This window comes from Suricata suricatta, chromosome 12, assembly GCF_006229205.1.
Source record: "Suricata suricatta isolate VVHF042 chromosome 12, meerkat_22Aug2017_6uvM2_HiC, whole genome shotgun sequence".
NCBI lineage: Eukaryota > Metazoa > Chordata > Mammalia > Carnivora > Herpestidae > Suricata > Suricata suricatta.
In genome coordinates, this window is record NC_043711.1 from 49,628,621 (window position 1) to 49,644,123 (window position 15,503).

Below are 15,503 nucleotides of genomic sequence, written 5' to 3' on the forward strand. Positions count from 1 at the left end.
GAAGCTTTTTATCTTGATGGGGTCCCAATAGTTCATTTTTGCTTTCATTTCCCTTGCCTTTGGGGATGTGTTGAGTAGGAAATTGCTATAGTTGAGGTCAAGGAGGTTGTTTCCTACTTTCTCCTCGAGGGTTTTGATGGTTTCCTGTCTCACATTCAGGTCCTTCAGCCATTTTGAGTTTATTTTTGTGTATGGTGTAAGAAAGTGGTCTAGTTTCATTCTTCTGCATGTTGCTGTCCAGTTCTCCCAGTACCACCTGCTAAAGAGGCAGTCTTTTTTCCATTGGATAGTCTTTCCTGCTTTGTTAAAAATTAATTGGCCATACATTTGTGGGCCTAGTTCTGGGTTCTCTATTCTATTCCACTGGTCTATGTGTCTGTGTTTGTGCCATACTTTTTCAAGTTAGTAATGTTTTTGTTTGCATCGGATAAACACCCAGAAGTGTAATTGCTGGATCGTATCACTGTTGTATTTTTAATTTTTTGAGGAACCTCAATACTGTTTTTCACAGTGGCTGCACCCATTTATAGTCCCACTAACAGCACACAAGTGTTCCCTTTTCTCCATATCCTCACCAACACTTGTTTCTTATCTTTTTGATAATAGCTATTCTAACAGGTGTGAGGTAATAGCCTATTATGGTTTTGATTTGGATTTCCTTGATGATTAGTGATGTTGAACACATTTTCTTTCTTTTTTAACATTTTTTTCTTTTTTTTTTTAAGTTTTTTTTTTTAATGTTTTATTTATTTTTGATACAGAGAGAGACAGAGCATAGAGGGGGAGGGTCAGAGAGAGAAAGAGACACAGAACTGGAAGCAGGCTCCAGGCTCTGAGCTAGCTGTCAGCACAGAGCCTGACGCGGGGCTCGAACCCATGAACGTGAGATCTGACCTGAGCCGAAGTTGGAGGCTTAACCAACTGAGCCACCCAGGCGCCCCTAACATTTTTTTTCAATGTTTATATTTTAGAGAGGAAGAGCCAGAGCATGAGCAGGGGAGGGACAGAGAGAGAGGGAGACATAGAATCCAAAGCAGGCTCCGGGCTCTGAGCTGCCAGCACAGAGCCCAACGTGGGGCTCAAACCCATAAATCTTGAGCTCATGACCTGAGCCGAAGTCAGATGCTTCACTGACTGAGCCATCCAAGCACCCCTGTTTAATATATTTTCATGTATCTGTTGGCCATCTATTCATAATCTTTGCAGAGAAAATGTCTTTTCAGATCCTCTGCCCCCGTTTTTAAATAAGACTATTTGTCTTTGCCATTGAGTTGTATGAGTTCTTTGTATATTTTGGACACTAGCCCCTTATCAGATGTATGATTTGCAAATATTTTCTCCCATTGGGTAAGTTGACTTTTCACTTTGTTGATGGTTTCCTTTGCTGTTCAGAACCTTTTTAGTTAGATGTAGTCCCACGTGTTTATTTTTGCTTTTGTTGCCTTTGCTTTTGCTATCAAATCTAAAAAAATCATTGCCAAGACAGATGTCATAGAGCTTACAGCCTGTGTTTTCTACGAGGAGTTTTATGGTTTTAGGTCTTAAATTCACTTTAATCCATTTTGAGTTGATTTTTGTGTGTGTTTTAGAAGATAGTGGTCCAGATTCATTCTTTTGCATGGGACTGTCCAGTTTTCCCAACATCGTTTATCGAAGAGACTGCCCTTTCCCCATTGAATATTCTTGTATTTTCTTTGTCTTCAATTAATTCACTATTTATGCATGGGAGTATTTCTGTTCAGAAGGTCTGTGTGTCTTTTTTTTATGCACTACCATACTGTTTGATTACTATGGCTTTGTAATATAGTTTGTAGTCAGTAAGTGTGATACTTCCAACTTTTGTTCTTTTGTTTTGGGGGCAATTGGCTGGCTTAGTTGGTGGAGTATGTGACTTGTAGTCTTGGAGTTGTAATTTCAAGCCCCACATTGGGCATAGAGATTACTTAAAAATAAAAATCTTTAAAAAAAAAAAGATTGTTTTGACTATGCAGAGTCTTTTGTGGTTCCCTTTAAGTTTTAGGATTTTTCCTTTTTGTGAAAAATTCCTTTGGCATTTTGATTGAGACTGCATGAAATCTGTAGATTGCTTTGAGTAGTCTGGATATTTTACTAATATTAATTCTTCCAATTCATCAGCACAGAATGTCTTTTCCATTTATTTGTATCTTTAGTTTTTTTCATCAGTATCTTAGCTTTCAGTGTACAGGTCTTTCATTTCCTTAGTTAAATTTATTCAGGTTTTTATTCTGTTTGGTGCTATTTAATCTCTTTTAATCCAGAACAGCAGCACTGTTTTCCTCCCCACAATAGTTTGTTGGGATCTTTTCAAGGGACCAGGTTGGTTGTTTTGTAGAACTGTCCTACATTCTGGATTTATCTGATTGTTCCTTCCTGGTACTATTTAGCCTATTATTCTGTTATCTTAACGTCCTATAAACTAGAAGTTGGGCCAAACAGCTTGATAAGGTTCAGGTTTAACGCTTTTGGCAAGAACACTTGAGAAGTGAGACTGGGTACCTCATATGGTAACACAAGGCACACACTGTTGGTGTCTTGTGATGGTAATGATGCTAGCTCTGACCGTGGGGGTTAGGTGGTAGCTACCAGATCTCTCCATTGTTAGTTGCATCCTCCCCTTTGCAATGATCGGTTACTTTGTAAAGTGATACTTAGGTGCCCATGACAAACATTCCTGTCATTCATCCTTTTCACTGACTTGTTTTGATTAATGGGGCTTTGCGGCAGCTCTGATATTTGTATTTTTTACAAGCTGCAGGCGACTCTGATAGATTCTAATCAGGATCCTTGGTTGACACAGAAAACACCTCAAACTAGCTCATGGTTAAAAAGGGGTCATTAACAAGACACAGGGAGGCTGTCCTGGAGCCTAGCTGCAGGATATACTGCTGATTTAATCAGAACTGAAAATTGTGCAGAAGCTCCTTTCCTGGACCTCTTTCTCTGCTTCCTTCAGCAAATTTGCTAATTCATTCTCTCAATCGAATGCCTTCAATAAGGCTCTTAGTTTCTGCTTCCCCATAAGAGGTTCATGCAAGGCTCTAGGCAATGTCCAAGCCTCTTATCTGTCTGGGTGACATAACTCAAATTCTGTGTGCCCAGAATCTGGCTTAACTCAGGAAGCTGTCCATCAGCTGTGGCTGTGGAGCAGAAGCATACACAGTTCAGCTGGGGCTGGGGCGCTCAGGAGAGCAAAGGATAGAAGTCCTAATGGGGGCATGACTAAGACTCCCTGACTCCACTGGGTTACTAATCCCAGGGACTCCGCGACTTTCTAGGTACTGATTCAGGCCTCTTGAGCCAAACCCCTTAGAGGACAGAGATGGGCTCCCTGTTTCTCAACCCAGAAATTAGTTCCAGCACCACTGACTGGGCTTCATCTCTTCTTTCCCACAGCCTGCCGTGGAGATACCCCAGTATGTGGGTATCCGGCTCCTAGTAGAGGGCTCCACCATCAAGAAGCCCCTGGCAATGTGTCATCGGCAGATGAGGGTACGCCCAGCACTCCCTCACTTGCTGACCCAGCGAGGCTCTGGGGAAGGCAAGGACTTGGGGACCGTTACCCACAGGTCAGCTCCTAGGAAGGTTGCTGGGGCCAGGAGCCCGGGGCACACTGAGAAGCCAGACTCCACTGCCACCACCTCGGCCCCTGGAAAGGGGAAAAAAGGCAAGGCGAAATGTACCACAGCCCTGGTCCACCCCAATCTCCAGAAATGGGAACCCCCCGGCACCAGGATGGGCTGCATTTTCACCATGACCTTTGCTAGTGGGGACAGGCAGCCCCACCCATTGAACATATTGCCATTGAGTCTGAAGAACCCCCAGGCCCTAGGTAAGACCATTCCCCCAAAACACCCCAGGGTCCCAAGGCATTTTCTTCCTGTTGTCCAAGCCCCTCCTAACCACCTGGATTTGCAACCCTGCCATAGCCCCACCAAAAAGACACCAGTAGCAGGTAAAAGCCATCACTTACAAAGTATTTTTTTAAAAAATGCATGATCAAATGAGTATTGTTCCCTCCAAAGAAGTCACCCTGCAAGGTAGTGGTACTTATTTCAGAGAGTCCAGGACTTAGTCCCAGTTCCATCTCTCTCCAGAGCCCAAGCCTTTCCTGCAGCAGTATTCTGCCTTTGCCTCCATGCAAAGTTGCCTCTGGAGGAAAGGAACTAATAGTTGTACTGCACTTAACAATTTACACTGTGCTTCTACCCAACCAGCTCCTTTAGTCCTCACAGCCTAGCAAAGTAGGTGCTATTATCCCCATTTTCCAGCTGCCAAGTTTAAGGAAGCTGCCCCAGGTTGCACATCTCAGAAGGGGCAGGGCTGGGATGCAGACCAGGTCTGTTGGGCTCCAAACCCTGTGTTCTTCCCACGGCCTCTAGAGGAGGAGCTAGGAGGGCTCCATTCCATCTCACACCCCAGCCCTCATCTTCCCCCTCCCCTTCCCCCTCCACACACACCTTGAGGGGTGCTAGTGAGCCTTGGGCCCTCCCCAGGCCCTCACGGCCCCTCTTGCTCCCACAGCCCCTTATCACTTCCCAAGCCTCTACTTGAAGGCCCAGCTGCCTCCTCCCCATGTGCTCCGCTCCCAGGGGCGGGTCCTCAGACTGCAGCACAGCAAGCTGGTGGGCTCTAAGGCCCTGTCAACCACAGGCAAGGCCTTGATGACTCTACCTACTGCCAAGGTTTTGATTTCCTTCCCATCTAACCCTGAGCTCAAGTTGGCATCCAGCGTCCTGAAACCAAGAAAGGTGGGCCTTGAGCTGTGACTCACACCCTGGTGGGCAGTACTGAAAACTGGAGTCAGGGCTGGAGGGCGCTGGCAAGGGCAGCTCCTGGGCTACCTGGAGCCCCAAGGGAAGGGCTTTTTCCTCAGAACCCCCCCCCTTCCTGAACAGACTTCCTGATCATCTCTTCCCCCTCTTCCCCCTTTTTACACTGAGGCTGTTGCTCCCCAGCGCATTCGTGGTCCCTGTCCTGGAAGTGCCTTGTGGCCTCCACCCTTCGAGGTCGGAAATGTTCCTAGAACCCACAGAAAGATCATGGTCAAAGGCAAGTTCAAGGCCAGACTCTGTGACAAACCCAAGGCTGAGGCATGCCTCCTGAAGACAGTGAGCCTTCCAGGCTCCCTGCCCTTTACCGGTGCATACCAAGGTCTAGGGGGCAGGGGAGACGTGCGGCTACGGAAGCCCTTGCTTAGATCCTCACTGCCCCTATCCTGGATGCAGTGCCAAATAAAAAGGAGCAAGTGAAGTATCCTGGGCTTGGCTCCATTCCTATTGGAGGCTGAAGAGAGGGTACGCTGAGGCCCTGTACCCCAAGATCCAGAATGAGAGCTACAGGCCATCAGCAGCCTTCCACAAAGCAAGGGCCAGAATTCCCCCACTTGCAACAGAGTTGTGGGGCTTCCTATTCAGGGACTCCCTGGCATCTCTGATCTTTGGATGGGGGGATGAGCCTCACTTTATAGATGAAGAAACAGAGTCTGAATGAGAAGCCATGGCTTGCCCAAGATCATGTGGCAGTGAGAAAACTAGGACACACTGCCAGACTGCTCACCACTGGGAGATCCATAAGCCCCGAGCCCAGGGGAGAAGCTGGGTAGCAGCAGAATGACACCTAAGGGTGTGAGACTTACAGCATAAGATGAAGGAAGGATGAACCTTGTCTAAACCAAGCCTTTCTCCAGAGGAAGTGGGTCTGCCCTTCCTAGGTAGGGGGCCATGGTTGCCTAAAAAGGGAATATCAAACAAACCGTCTGAAATACTTTGGTATTTCTTAGTTGTATTGGGTTGAATGGTAGTCCCCCCTACACCCAAAGATACATCTCTTTGGAAATTGTGAATAACTTTATTTGGAAAAAGAGTCTTTGTAGATGTGATTGACTTAAAGATCTTGAGATGAGAGTACTCTGGATTATGCAGGTGGGCCCTAAATCCAATGACAGGTATCTTTCTAAGAGTCAGAAGACACAGACACCAGAAGGCCATGTGAAGATGGAGGCAGCCTGCGGTGATAACAGCCACAAGTCAAGGCTTGGAGCCACCCGATGCTAAAGAGGAAAGGAAGGGTTCACCCCGAGAGGCTTCAGAGGGCACACCCTTGTTGACAACTTGATTTCAGACTGGCCTCCAGACAGATCTGTGACAAAATTGATTTCTGTTGTTTTAAGCCACTCAGGTGTGTTAGTTTGTGACAGCAGTCCTAGGAGTGGACATACATGTATTCTGATGCAGCAACTCCTGCAAAACCGAACCGGGAAGTGCATATAAGTGGGTTTGTTGTGCTGACAGTGGAATGCCCTAACTGTCCATTAACAGAACAGATAGACTGGTGCGGTCATGCGCTGGAATTCAAGCCCCCACCATACATCACAGGTGCCTTTCATGGTGTGGAATAAGAAATCACAAAAGAACATACATAGCATGACTCGATTTATGGAAACACCAAAATCAGGCAAAACGAAGTAGATTGTTTAGGGATGCATGTATATGTGGAAAACCTTAACAAGACAACTTAGAAGGAACAATGGAACCCCTTGGGGAACTTAAAAGATTGATGCCGGGGTCTCTGGCCCAGACTGCTTAAACTGGCATCTTTGTGGTGCAGAATCACAGGGAAGGTATGGTTTTTTCTTTTTTTAAAGCTTCCTGAGAGGGAGGCAGAGGGGGTTCTACTGTGGGACCAGAGTTGAGAACTGCTACCCTAAAAAGGAAGGAGAGGCATGTTTCTGTTTCATGCCACGCGGTGGTTAAATGGGCATCACTTTGTAATTCTTTAAATCACAGAGACATTTATGTACTCTTTGTATGTTTGACATATTTCATAGCTTTTTACTGTAAAAGATCTGAGATCTTCATTTCAATATCAAATCCCTAGAGTAGTCCGATTCATAGACAAAGGAGAACAGGGAATGGGGGCTACTGGGGGATGGGGAGTCCGTGTTTAATGGGGGCAGAGCTTCGGTTCTGTAAGATGATGGATGATTACACAACAGTGTACCTGTACCTAATGCCACTGAACCACTTAAAATGGTTAAAATGGTAAATTTTGCTACGTGTACTTTACCACAATTAAAAAATCGAACATTTCCTCCCAGCTAGAATTGGGACAGAAAGAACCAAATAAGACCACATAGTGAACTCAGCAGAAAGTATGCTCCATGATAAATACTCACTTTCTTAGCAAATCCTCAAAACCACACTATGATTTTAATACACATCCAGAGAGATGCAGTCACTTGCCTAACACTGTACAGCAGGTGCCTAGGGAGGCTTTGATCTTAGGTTTGTCCTAATGCAGAGCCCAGAATCTTAAAGCAAGGCCTTACTGCTTGCTGAGTACTGACTTCATTCTCCTCAAGCTTGATTGTAGGTTCATGCCCCCCGCCCTCCATCCCCACTGCTTTGCAGCAGGAACAGAAGGAACAGAAGGAGGACTATTGTTGGTGGAGCCCCAGACACTGTAGGGTCCTGGAGAAATAAGGGGGCAAGGGTGCCAGAAGCTTCATGGGGGCTTCCCTGGGCCTCATGCCTGGAAGATGGAGACAATGCAGGTGGAGATGCAAGGGCAGTTGGGCAGCCTTGGAGGGAGTCAGGCAAAGGCGTCTGAGGAGGGCTTCATCCAGGACCTGGGGTGGGAGAGGCATGTCAGCATTCAGCTAGGTTGAGTTCCAGCAGCTCTAACCAAAATGGGAGTAAGGCAAATTCTTCCTCCCTCCCTCACCCCATGTCCATACTTTGTTACTCACTTACTTACACACACACACACACACACACACACACACACACACACACACAGAGCTACGCTATGGCAGAGACTGGGTAGGGTTCACCAGATCAGTTTCCACCTGGGCACACAGCTAAACATTTCTGAGTCTCTCTTGCAGCTTGGTGAGGCCATGTGATCGTTTAGCCAGTGGAACAGGAGTGCAGGCATAAGCCACTTCCAGACCTGGCCCGTGAACACCTCCCATGTGAACCTACACTGTACTGTCTCCCTTCATCTGCTGGCCTGAGAGCAATGGCCCGGGTCCTTGAGTGACTCCTTGGAGTAAAGCTAACCCCTCCCTGCCCCCATTAATTAGATTTAATGTGGAGGGAAATAACTGTGCTAAGACTCTGGCATTTTGGGGTTACTCTATTAAAGCAGATAGTTGCCCTAACACACACATATACACACACACAAACTACTTTTACCCCTTATACCAAAGAGACCCAAAGAATAGCCGACTTACAAGGGCCTTGAAAAACTGACAAGTTCAGTTTTCTTATTGAACAGATGGGCAGAGTGAGGCCCTAGAGAGGGGATGTTACTTGCTCAGGGCCACACTGCAAGCTAGGGCTACAGATAGCCTTGCAAGCCAAGAGGGCTGCCTCAGTCCCAAATTTCAGAGCTCATGTCTGAAGGCGCTGCCCATCCCCTGAAACACTAGTAGGCAGGCTTGGGTACCTGTCTTCGGGATTTGGTGCTCTCCGCTGGCAGTAGAAAGCGCTGGCCCAGGACCGTGCCCACGCGGGCAGAGTATGTGTGATCCCCAAGCACGGGGCAGAGCTGCAGGACCATGTGTACCTGGAGCTGAGTGGGGAACACTGGGGGACAGGGGAGAGGGGACAGATGGCAAGCGGTTGCTCTTTCTGTCCCATGCAGATTCATCACTCGCCCTTTCCTCTGTGAAAACATCACCACTCCACTCCCATTCCCAGATCACATGGTTTCAGGGAGGTCATTGCTACTGCCCCTACCTCCAGAGCAGGGTGCAAGACCAGGTCAGGACAGTCCTACATATCAGTCCACCTGGCCTGTGGGATCTGCTCATGAAGAGATACAACCCTGAATTTACTGCTGAAGCTATTGGAAACAAGGAATGCTCTTTTCCTGCAAGAGTGCTAAACTGGGGGATGCAGGTCAGGAGCTCTTGGAGCCCCAGGCCCTCTCTACCTTCACCACAGGAGAGCCTGCGGGAGAAAGAAGCCGACATGCAGGGGGAAAGAAGAAACACAACAACTTGATTGAGCCTGATCTTGATTGAGCCATGCCTAAACTTTCAGTTGTGTGAGCCAACACATTCCCTGTTTTTGGTGGACACCAATGTAAACAGGTTTTTGGGAAACTTACAACCAAAAGTGCCTTGACAAAAACAGAATCGGGGGGCTATGTGCTAGGCATGGTACAAAATGCTTTACCTACGTAAACATATTCAGTCCTCATGACAGCCCTATAAAGCAGGTCCCATCTTCATTCCCATCTTACACATGGCAAAACTGAAGCTCAAAAAGGGACTGGCCTACCACCATAAGCTAGGATTCAAACCCTGGAGCGGTACTCTGCTTCTGTGTCTGGCCATATGGTGGAATGGATAATCTAAAACCCTTTTGCTGGGCGCTTGGGTGGCTCAGTCAGATAAGCATCCAACTCTTGATTTCTGCTCAGGTCATGATCTCACAGTTCGTGGGTTCAAGCCCCACATACGGCTCTGTGCTGCCAGTGCAGAGGCTACTTGTGATTCTCTCTCTCCCTCTATGCTCTTTCTAAATAAATAAATTTTTTAAAAAGTTTAAACACCCTCTTATGGGGCACCTGGGTGGCTCAGTCAGTTAAGCGTCTGGCTTCAGCTCAGGTCATGATCCCACGGTTTGTGGGTTCGAGCCCCGCATTGGGCTCTGTGTTGCCAGCTAGCTCAGAGCCTGGAGCCTGTCATTGAATTCTGTCTCCCTCTCTCTCTGACCCTCCCTTGCTCATGCTGTCTCTCTCTCTCTCTCTCTCTCTCTCTCAAAAAAAAAAACAAACAAAAAACAAAACCCTTCTTGCTATAAACTACCTAGAAACACTGGAAAATTTTAACAATCATCCTTTTAAATATGCAGCTGGGCACACAGGAAAGTAAGATCCCAAGACCAAAACCAGGGGAAAACAAATCCAGAGCACACAAGACCCAATATTTCACCTGTTCTAGGGATGCTGCCAATCTTGGTATCCAGGGGCCTTGGGGTTCGGTGGCTACCCTGGGACCAGGGATGAGGCCTTGGTATGCAAATGAAATACTAGAGGGACTACATCTCCAGTGATGGGGCAGACGAGGAGAAAAAGCCAGCCACCAATAAGAGGGGAATGAATATGTTTTCCCCTTAGAATTCGCAACCATGAGCTGCTCTCACACAGTTTGGGGCTCAAATTAACACTACTTGAGAGATCTGTGAACTTGCAATGGAGACATCAATATTTAGAGAGATCCTGAACTAGTGACAGCCCTGGGACATTTGACAAAAGCAAAGGCAGAACCTCTCCCGAGGGCCCTACCTATAGTGAGGCAACAAAATACTTCCCAAGATAAAGGCCCAGATGAACTTGAATTCACAATCCTGAATCGCAGAGCAATGAGAAAACAATCCACCAAGTCTTAAAGTCAGCAAGAAACATCATAGTATTAGACCCTCCAAAATCTTAGACAATGAAAATATAGAAATACAATATATAAGTGTGTTTAACATGGTTAAAGACAAAAAATAACATATGAAAAAAAAGCGCTATATATTTTTAAGGCCATTTTTTGGGTAAAACAACCAAATAGAACTTCTAGAAGTGAAAAATACAGCCAATGGATAGGCTAAACTGGCAGATTAGATCCAACTGAAGAGAAAACTATTAGATCTGGAAGACAGCTCTAAAGAAATTACCCAGAATGTAGCAGGGATGAAGAAATGAAAAATATGAAAGGAAAGGGACCAAGCAAGTAGAATGAGAAGGTCAGACACATCTCTTAGGCACACAAAAGGAAGAGAATAGAGAAAATGCAAGAGGTGCAACACTGCAAGAGAGAACTTTCCAGGATGGATGAAATATATTAATTTTCAGATTCAGGTGAATCCCAAGCAAGATAAAACTAAACCAACACACCTAGATTCGGCATCGTGAAACCACAGAACACCAAAGACAAAGAAAAGATCCTGAGATCAGTAAGAAGAACAAAAAAGAGCTACAAAGGAATGACCACCAGACTGACAGAAGTGCCAGTCCTCCAGCTGGGCCTGATTACCTCCCCCTGGGGTCCATCAAATGCTCCCCAGGCTGCCATTAACACCACCACCCTCCCATCCCCCTTGCCTCCTCCAGCCAAATACAGGTGCGAAGGCTGGCTGGGGCTCCAACCCACCTGTCAGCGGCTGCAGCTGGACCAGGGCACAGCCAGAGCCCGTGGCCACCACACGGAAGTGGCTGACAGTCCTCTTGACACCTTCTTGGAAGTCCTTTCGGGATGGGGACTTCACTGGAATTACCTGTGGTGTCAGCCCCCAAGAAGGAACAAGCTTCACACACCCCTGGCAAAGAAGTCCAGACCGTCTCTGCTCCCAACAGACAGGGCCGCAGCATAAGGAGTGGTCATTTGCCTGTTTTAGGGGACAGGAGAGCCAGCCACCCCAAGTCTATACCCTTGATTCCTTTGTAGCGATAATATATTTGGAGAGTCCCTTTATGCTCCCTGCCAGACTGTGACTCACAAGATCAATGCCATCAATGTGTTCCAGTTTCAAAGCTGCTTGGATCTTCCCCTCAGAAGTAGCTGGGATCCCATCAGTGACAGCACTAAGAAAGAGGCAGGAAGAGGACATCACAGAGTGGCTTGCCAGGACCTCCCTGCTGCCAGGGGGGCCTCCCAGCACCTCTCACCAGTAGGTGGCTGTGGGTCTCTGGGCTCTCCGTGAGTGGATGAAGAACTTTTGGAGGCGGCTTGCTGTCTGGGGACAACTGGAAAGGAGCACAAGCCCAGAGGTCTCTCTGGAGAAAGAGAATAAATTACAAAATTGAAATTCCCTTGGGCTCACCCACGAAAAAGGGAGAGCACTGAGAAGGCACAGTGGCCTGCTTAAGGCAAAGCAGTCACACCAGAACTGTAAGACCTCCTCCTGAGAAACTAGTAAGACGTCCTCATGTTTGATCACTTAATGTGCTGCTCATTTTGCCCTGGTCCGCAAGGAGCTCAGAGCCAAATGTCATAACAATAACCACCACTTGCTGAATGTCTATGATGTGTCAGGCACTACAGTAGGAATTCTGCATATATTAGCTTGTAAATAAGTAAATTCTCCACAAGCCTATGAGTTTGTGGAATTTCAGAAATATTTCAGTGCAAGTATCAGCTCCAATTGATGGCAGTTAAAGGAAAGAAAATCATGGGTCAATGAGCAATGCCTGCCATGATTATGGGCTCTGGGAACTGACTGCACACTGAGCATAGGTATGACTAGCTCTCTTTTATTATGAAGGGAACTGAGGCTCAGTGAGGTTTCATGCTTTGCCTGTGATCACAGTTTGTGCATATGCATTTGAACCCAGATCTGTCTGCTCCCTCCCTTTTCTTGCATCCTTCCCCTGTGCTCCCAAACTAGCCTGTGGAAAATGTCTCAGTCTATTCCCAAGCAATTGTTTCCTCACCCAAGATGGATGCCTGTCCTCTGACCTTCCTATCACCCTGCCCCCCCGCCCCCCACTTACTTCCCAGATGCTTGGACAACCTGGAGCTCCTGATCCCCAAGCCCCAGGGACTGGCTCAGCTCTGGCAGCACTGAGACCAATGTCAACCTCCCTGGTTTTCCTGGAGGAAAAAAGAAGGAAAAGTACAAGTTGCTCTCAGAGGCCTTGGCTTCATCCCACGAACCCCTTCTCTTCAATATCCCCTCCCTCAGAACCATCAAACCCTCTTCTACTCCATCACCTTCCCCTGCCCATACCTGTCACTGGTAGACCTGGTGGCTTATTCAATGTCACTAGAGGTCCTAAAACATATATTACATGAGCATCAGCAACACAAAAGCAGCAGTTAGAGTTTATAAAGTACTTTCTGAATTCATCTTATCTTGTGATCCCACTCCAACTCTCAGACCTGAGTTATCAACCACAGCCTAAACTGAACTTCTTTCCGTCCTTTGCATGTGCTAAAGCTTGTTGTCACTTGAGGCTTTTATACGTGCTGTTTCCTCAGTCCCAGATTTTCACATCTGACTCATATCATCTCAGCTCACATGTCACCACCAGAGAGAGGCCTGAATCCCCAATCTAATGTCTGCTACATTGTCATAACACCCCGTTTTATTCACAGCACTGATCACTAGTAAGTACCTTGTTCATTTATTTCCTGATCAATCCATTTCTGGGACTAAAATATTAGCTCCCTGAGTGCAAGAACCATACTAGTTTGTTCAACACTGTATACCTAAGCCTAGAGCAGTGCCTGGAACATAGCCTCTACTCAATAAATAGTTGAGAGAATTAATCACTGAATGGAGACGGAGGCTCAGAGAAATTATTTTCCTACAGCCACACAGTAAATTGATTACAGAGCCTAGATCTGACTGCAAAGCCTGTGTTTGGCCCATCAATAAACAATTTATTATAGCAGCTCCTATTAACAAGTGCCTACTCTGTTGAAGCCTCTCTAGTTATTTGCACCCTCTCACCCCCATCCCCATGATGCTGTGGCTCAGACACATTATGTGGCCGGCTCCAGGTCATACCACTAGTGGGAGGCAGAACCAGAATATGATCCCAAAGACTTTAGCAGGGAGCCCAGTCAGGTCCCCAGAAGGCTCTGAGCAGCAGGCTCCCCTCCAGCGTCTGTGTGCAGCTGCCCCTCCCACCCCTCACCTTTCTGGTCCACTACAGCAGCCCTCAGCACATCAACCAGCTCCTTCCGACCGAGGTTCTCTAGCTGCAGCAGCCCCGGGAATGGCTGGTCCCCCAGAGGCCTCGACCGTTTGCTGGAGCCTCGAGGTCGCAGCTGATGTCTGAAAAAGGGAGAGTAAGCTGTAGGAGCGATCACTCGTTTCTTAAGGGGTGTCCATTGTTATCTCTGCACACCTTATATCCTGCCACCTCCTATAAATGCCTCAAAGTGCCTAGGGTGAGCTTCCCGCAAATTCAGGTAAAACTGGCCCCATCGTACAGAGGAGGGAATTGAAAGAGAAACCAAATGAGTAGTTTAGGATCGGTCACACAGTAGTGGCGTTAGAAGCTATGCTTCCCTAAATCCAGGTACCGCACACACTTTACCCGGCCCCACCGTCCCACCCCCACGAAAGGGCGGGAGGAGGGGTAATCACCCGGCTTCGGTGCCAAAGCCTGAGGCCTTGGCCACTACACGGACCCCCGGCCCCCGGCGCCAGGCACCCCAGACCTGACCCAAAACACGGCAGCCACCCATCTCCCGAGCGGGTGCAGTGCGCATGTGCAGGGAAGGGCCGAGCCGCTCTTCCACAACGCACTGATTGGCCAGATTGCCTATCAATCGGAATAGCGAGCCGGCGGGCTCAGAGGCGTGAGAAGGCGGAGCTTTGCCTCTCCCCCCCCCCCCCCCCCCCCCCCCCCGAGACCGGAAATGCTTTACTTTGCGTCTGTGCTTTTGAGGAAACTGAGGCGCCCAGCAGCCAAGGAGTTTAGTCGGAATCAGAGGACTTGTCTTAGGACAAAACAGGAAAGAAAGGTTAAGGTACTCTGATCACCGTTCCAATTCATAGGAGCCATTGACTTCAAAAAACCACCTTGTGGGGTGCCTGGCTGGCTCAGTAGGTAGGGCGTGCGATTTTTGATCCCCATCTTGAGTGTGGGCATTAGTTAAAAATAAAATTTTAAAACAAAACACTATTGTGCCCAGTTTTGTAAGGCAAAGTGAGGGAAAAGGGGGGGGACCCCTTTGTTCCAGTAAACCTGCTTGGAAGAACAGCCTGGTGCATAATCAACCCAAAAGGAGAAAAGGGCCAGAAGGAGAATGAGATTCACTACAGCATTATTTATCGAGGGGCGCCTGGGTGGCTCAGTCGGTTGAGTGTCCGGCTTCAGCTCAGGTCATGATCTCATGGTTGGTGGGGTTGAGCCCCACCTCGGGCTCTGTGCTGACAGCTAGCTCAGAGCCTGGAGCCTGTTTCAGATTCTGTATCTCCCTCTCTCTGACCCTCCCCTGCTCATGCTGTCTCTCTCTCACAACAAACAAACAAAAAACATTATTTATCGAGTCAAAACAAATCTCAAAACTGGAAGCATAAATTGTCCAATGATTAGCTCTATAGGGTACATAAATCTAATACATCATCCATGCAACATTTCCTTAACACATTAAAATTTTTTTTAATGTTGTTATTTATTTTTGAGAGAGAGAGAGAGAGACAGCGTTAGCAGGAGAGGGTCGGAGAGAGAGGGAAACACAGAATCCGAAGACAGGCTCCAGACTCCGAGGTAGCCATCGGCACAGAGACTGACACCAAAGACCATGGGTTCTATCATTTAATTACAGCTATACAGAAGTTACATGCAGCTTGTGTACTGTTTTATTTATTTACTAAGTAAACTAGAACTTTCAATTCATTGTTCAGGAAAAGACTGAAAGTCAACAACTGAAAGTCAGTTGTAGCGTATCCGTACCACGCAGCCATTAATTAAGGAATGTGTGTGTATGTGCTTAAGTGAATCAGTCTCCAAAACAGACTAAGCAAAAA

General features: G+C 47.2%; 2 protein-coding genes across 4 annotated transcripts in view; one reads left to right on the forward strand and one right to left on the reverse strand.

The window, feature by feature from the left end:
- Nucleotides 1-7,066, forward strand: part of TTLL3 (tubulin tyrosine ligase like 3) — a 30,998-nt gene extending 23,932 nt beyond the window's left edge. Inside the window, 5 exon segments of the mRNA XM_029916896.1 lie at nt 3,415-3,850; nt 4,543-4,783; nt 4,977-5,088; nt 5,091-5,220; nt 5,223-7,066. Of these exon segments, the coding sequence (XP_029772756.1) occupies nt 3,415-3,850; nt 4,543-4,783; nt 4,977-5,088; nt 5,091-5,220; nt 5,223-5,308 (1,005 nt within the window). The 3' untranslated portion in view covers nt 5,309-7,066.
- RPUSD3 (RNA pseudouridine synthase D3) lies at nt 6,440-14,239 on the reverse strand. 3 transcript variants are annotated; one of them, XM_029916893.1, is made up of 9 exons: nt 14,115-14,239; nt 13,660-13,799; nt 12,747-12,791; nt 12,511-12,610; nt 11,686-11,793; nt 11,517-11,601; nt 11,171-11,294; nt 8,470-8,609; nt 6,440-7,648 (listed from the first exon to the last, which is right to left on the reverse strand). In XM_029916893.1, exons 1-9 carry the CDS (start codon nt 14,237-14,239, stop codon nt 7,457-7,459), a joined length of 1,059 nt encoding a protein of 352 aa, XP_029772753.1. In that variant the 3' UTR covers nt 6,440-7,456. The 3 variants fall into 3 exon arrangements, with proteins under 3 accessions (XP_029772753.1, XP_029772752.1, XP_029772754.1); XM_029916892.1 differs by having other exon boundaries at nt 11,171-11,360; XM_029916894.1 differs by lacking the exon at nt 12,747-12,791.
- Nucleotides 14,240-15,503: the final 1,264 nt, after the last annotated feature.